This window comes from Eufriesea mexicana, unplaced genomic scaffold (genome assembly GCF_001483705.2).
Source record: "Eufriesea mexicana isolate 0111107269 unplaced genomic scaffold, ASM148370v2 scaffold7532, whole genome shotgun sequence".
Taxonomy (NCBI): domain Eukaryota; kingdom Metazoa; phylum Arthropoda; class Insecta; order Hymenoptera; family Apidae; genus Eufriesea; species Eufriesea mexicana.
Genome location: NW_016915332.1, coordinates 304,943 through 310,942, shown reverse-complemented (window position 1 = coordinate 310,942; position 6,000 = coordinate 304,943). Strand labels below are relative to the sequence as shown.

At 29.3% G+C, this 6,000-nt stretch overlaps 1 protein-coding gene across 1 annotated transcript in view; it reads left to right on the top strand.

Annotated features, from left to right (window-relative positions):
* Positions 1-6,000, top strand: part of LOC108552626 (protein SZT2) — a 103,838-nt gene that overhangs the window by 20,737 nt on the left and 77,101 nt on the right. Inside the window, exons 5-7 of the mRNA XM_017907267.1 lie at positions 621-841; positions 4,290-4,674; positions 5,724-5,973. Coding sequence (XP_017762756.1) covers positions 621-841; positions 4,290-4,674; positions 5,724-5,973 — 856 coding nt within the window. The remainder of the gene's footprint in view (positions 1-620; positions 842-4,289; positions 4,675-5,723; positions 5,974-6,000) is intronic.

Genomic DNA, 6,000 nt, shown 5'->3' with positions numbered 1-6,000 from the left:
AAAACTTAACCAAGTGCGTAAATCTCAGAAGGTCGACCAGAACGTTGTGGGTATCTTTCAGTGAAAAATCTTCAGAACGAAATTTTTTAAACTAATTCTGACACGTGCGTTCTGTTAAACAATCAACACCATAAACTTCTCGTATCTCTTTGTGAGCCTCAGCCGCATTCTTGCCTTTATGAAAATAAAAAAGTAAAATGTGTCGAAAATGCTTATTTTTGCACTCCATGTTAAGACTGACCGTGAACTGACAGTTATGAACGAAACTACACGGAATTTCACGAAATAGCAACCTAAAGGTATCGACTACCACATCTCAAAAGAAAAAATTTTTAACATTGACAAAAGAATAACTAAACAAGCATAACATTATTTACTGATGCAAACCGAAATTACTTTCTTGCCAGCCCAATGATATTTTGGGACTTAAATCAACAATATTTGAAACAAATAATTTGTAGATCTTTATTTATTAAGCCCTTTTTATTAGTCTTAAAATATGATATAAAATTGTAAATTTTGTGACATTCATTTAAAAAAGTCACCTTGTATTATACTAATAATAAAAGGTTAAAGTAAGAAACAATATGAATTAATTAGAATGGTACTGAACTTTTTAGATATGATAATCGTGTCGGATGGTATAGTAGGCAATACCGATGTTCATATCTTAGATTCTGTTATACAACAGTTACGTGCAACAACAATTGCATGCAGTTTTCTACATGTTGGAAGCACATATCATCCTCACTGTGCTGATGGTTTAGTCCCATATCAAGATTTATTACATTTTATTTCAAGAGCTACGTTGGGTACTTATATGTCTTTTATTCCATATTCCGTACGTAATATTTTATCACGTTATTTGTATACTTAAATACAAACATATTAAACATTGCATTATTATTAAATATTTTTATTCATAGAAATAATTATGTCAAATATTTTATTTACTTTTCATTGGAAACCTTGGAGATGATATATGATATTTTTATCGTTTATTATTAAATATGATATTTAATAATAAGTATTATTTAATATGATATACGTATAGTACTGGCAGAAAATGTAGAATCATTTTCCCTTCTGAACCTATATAGGTTCTTCTATCTCTGGCTAATTCTAACATTAATGTAAAATTAATTTTATGCACGATAATAATTTTCTTCACTTCGACTGTGTTTTGATTGAAGTATTTTCTAAGGTAGCAAAATTCTTATTAGTTGACTTCATTTTTAATTTTTATGTTCAATAAAATCTATAGCGATACCAAACTTTTGGTTGGTAGTGTATATTGTATATAACTACACAGTGTGTCTAAACAATTTTCGGACTAATTGAATAAAAATCACAATTTTTTAACCAGGAAATTTTATTTCGTTAGAGGGTAACGGTAGAAGACAACTACCAGATGTGCCACTTGTCTAAGGTTCCTATTCTTCGTTCAATGAGAACTGGCAGAAAGTATAAACAATTACATACGAAGGACGCGTGGTCAGAACAGGTCTAGAACATCTTTTTCTGACACCTGCGCAAAAGAAAAGAAAATGGAGTCGCATGCAGAGGCCATCGGCAAGTGTTCTTCATTATTTGTTCCTGAACATCGATGTTTGGCAGCCATATTCAGTCATAGTACTGATCACGTGAACGTTTTGTTTATATTTTCTACCTTCTCTCGTTAAACGGAGCATAGTGTCAGAGCAAGACACTTCTGTTTAGTTATTTTATATCATTACCTTACTGTATACTCGAGTACTCATTATACTAGTCTTATTATCAATAAATATGTTTTTGTTATAAAGAAATTTCAACATGCTTGTATTCACTTTCAATATATGCAGGATCGGATTTTGTGTGGATTGACTTAACCACTTGCGCTACCAATAAACTCACGGTTGCGGTGCCGTGCACTACAGTATAACACGCCGTAAGGTGTCACATTGGCGCCGCGAGATACTGTATCGATTTTGAAATATTTCCAAGATATAAATTACACAATGCAACGCGTGCATTCTGGAACTGTAGCTCGAGAAATGAACGATCTGGTTGTTAGCCGACGTGCAGCTCACGTCATTTTTATTTCTGTGATAAATGCCTATCGACGTGGTGTACACGTCGCTGGCAATTTTGGAACAAAAGCATCTCGACGTGCGTGGCACGTCTTTCTAGCGCAAGTGGTTAAGATAGTATTATTGGCTTTTTAATAGAATAAAATAAGCTTATAAATAGATTGACTACTATGAAACAAGAGAGATTCGCTATGGGCACGCTCTTCTGATCTTTCTTAGACTGACTTGGATTTCTTACATACTGGTTTAACACGTTGACTGCCATGGGGGTCACCGGTGACCGGCGACCTGACCATTAGTAAAAATACATAATTAGAGTAAATATCGATTCTGATAAATTTTTAAATAGTACCATTGTTACTTTAATGGTTCGAAGAAATTAATGCCATACAGAACATGCAAAAATAATTTTATTTATACAAAGAAAAGGTGAACCAAAACAGTCGGCACAATATGTCGCCACTTTTTTAGTGCAATTCTTTGCTCTCATTCTTCCTAGCTGATTTGAATTATTTTCATAGCACACTTTGCAAAATCGCCTTACATTTCGCACACTTCCAGGTTTCTTTTTAAATTCGTGACGACGTTTTTTTTGTACGTAATTGCTCGATGAAATGCAATCTTCGTCATCGAAACATTTCACTAAATACATCGCTAACTTCATCCTAAAATCGGGAATTGAAATATTTTTTCGAGTGGCTTTTTAAACAATTGATAATAGCAAAAATGGTCTACACCGCCGCGGGGGTCACCGGTGACCCCTATCACGAAAAATACATTAAACCCGATTATACAACTCACCTTATCTGTTGTAAATAATATTTCAACATAATATGCATCGCATAATAAAATATTCATGTTGGCGCCATGGGCAATCCACGTAAAATGCGCGTGACAGTCAACGTGTTAAGTACACACTGGCTTACACACTGATTAACACACTGACTCGCCTGCGCCCTTGCACCCTTATTTAAACCATTATACAATACAAAAGCATTATAATTAATTAAACATTATACATACACATCCACTCGATCTTCTCGCGCGTTCTAAGGTCACCTTCGTTCTAAGTTCAAAGACTCCCGACATTTTTCAAGGCCATAGTCATTTCCAATCCTACATATATATTTTGATGCTTTTTATAGATACTTTGCATTTTGATATAAATATTAGAAAAAAATCCGATGGAAATCTTCGTCTAAAGTACTTTCCAGTAGTTGTCACTTCCCTTTGGATAGTGAAATAATTATTGAAATAGTTAATATTAATAATTTTCTAAATTATTAAATTAGGACTAGTGATGAATCATAATAATTGAAATACAAAGAAAGACAAAATATAAAATAGTTTACAAAATAATCTTAATATGTATTTCACTTCGAATTTGTCTTTTTGAAGCGACAGTGAGCGATGTGTTTTCTAAAAATTGTATTTCTTCCAATACAATACAAATGTGTTTTTCCGAATACAGTACGTAGCAAAATATTAGGATACATTTTATTCTATTTATTTCTTTGTAAGTTGAAATTTAGTATGATATTTTAGTTCAGTGTTACCGAACAGTATTTAAGAAGAGAATTTTTATAAAATTTCTCCGCCATATTTGTTTGAACATTATATGTAGTTAATTAATAGTTGTTTAGAATAAAGCAATTTTGTAATAGAACTATTTGAATTTATACCGAGATAATTTTTACACACTGTGTATATCTTAAGTAACACACGATATACAATATATATTTACTAAAATTTATACAAAATTTACGCTTTTTGGAAGAAAGAAATTTTTGTTATAATTTAATTTAACGATATTGTACTAATAGTATTAGTAGCTTTAATAGCATGTAATAAACTTTCTCTTAATCGGCTCCTATGGAACTAGGCTAATCAAATAAAAAAAATGTATAATGTTTATTAGTTACATAACAAAAATTTAAATGTGACAAATAATGTATGTACGTAAACAAATAATATTTATTGAATATTTATTTGGATATAAAATTAATAATTTTCATTTGTTTTCTTCAGTTAAATTTATTTGTGGATACAAAGTTGCATAATTTTTTAGTAAGAAATACATATATTGATGGTAATTTAATTATGTTTATTGAATATGTCGGTTACTTTTTCTGGTTCTTATGGCAAAAATCTAGTTAATTTGTGGAGCCGAATAAGAGATAGTATTCTGTATATACTTTAAAAATTAATTCATTTTTACAGGTTCATTTAAACGAGACAGAAATGAATATTTATCATAAAAATTTTTTATGTTGGCAATTATATCGTGAAGTATGTTGTAACGTTGTACCAGATTATTCAAATTGGCATTCTAAGAATTTATTATTTTACGAACAAAAATCTACGCAACTTTTACAAAAAAAGCAGGTCGAGGATAAGGTTACCTGCACATTAAGCAGTCTATTATGTTGTCGTCTTCGAGAAGGATATTTGATAAAACGTGCCAATGTGAGGGATGAAGTACTTGAAATTTGCTTTGTACTGTTATGGAAATCTAGTGTATTATTGGAATACATAGTATCGTGTCCTTGGTTAACAAAATCATTATCCGCATCTAATATAATACAGTATACAATTACTATAGAAGGTACATTAAAACAAAAATTTATTATTATTATTATTTTAGGGCTTAGGTTTAAGCTTTCAAATATTGTACAAAACTAAGTAAAAGACAAAGAATTTTTTATTAATGACTCATTAATAATGATTGTTTACTTATACATCATATAATGGTGTGATGTATTAGAATAGAGTATGTAAAGGTACAAGAATGATATAGAAATATAAGTAGTTATGGTATTGCATCATCTATTTTCTATATATCATTGTAAGTAATATGTAATATTTGAACATTATATGATTAATTGTTAATAATTGAAAACACAAAATTTTACTATTTATTACTCTTTTAAATATTTATTTTTGATGTAATAACCTTTTAAGCAAAAGAGGTATAAAAGACTGGAATGACAGAAAATTTTTCCAAAAATGTTCTATCTGTATTAATTCTATTGATAATTTATTTAGAGATAGTTATATTAATAATTTTTTTTGTTAATATAGCAAGAAATGTCATTGTATTGATTCCAATAATTTGTAGATAACTAATTAAGAATTCTTATTTTATAATAATATAATAATAGTTGTTAAACTATATTATAATTTTAGTTTCCAGTATATTTCATTTTGCATTTCATGTAGGAGTCAAATATATTAAAATTGAATATATGAATAATATAATCAGACGTTAAGGAAATATTGTGACCAATAATATTAATTATTACTAAAACTCTAATAATTAATTAGAGTCATGAGATTAAACTCATGTTAGTAAGCAGATAAAAAAATATTCACTTTGATAGTTAAAATTTGATTGAAACTTTGATTACTTGTTAATAGATGTTCAATAGCTACATCTATTTTAACTTTTTACTGAAAGAATGAAATAACATCAGTATTTATTAGGTTAAAAATATACTTTTCACAATTTGTTATCTCTACTCGATAATTTCTCCTCATTTACAGTTTTGAAAAATTTCATATATATTTGCTTAAATTGATAAATATACATATTTATAAGAATAGGAGTAAATGTGTGTTTAATTATTTATAAAAAATGAAAACATTTTGTTGCAGCTCCTTATGAATTTTTACATGATATTACATGTTTGTCCAAAAAGCCATTGAAATCTCAATATAGACAAGGTGTTGTCAATCGATTTTGGGCAACATTAACATCTTTAACAGAAAGTGACAGTATGCTTGCACACTTCAGTTGGTTTCCTGAATTTGGTTGGACTTGGTATAGTGTACCAGACACTATTAGGAGTGGCATGCCAGTTTTTTATCTATCAGCTTATCCTTCACCTAGTACAGTGCAACTTAGGTATACTTGAAAATGTAATTTTTTATT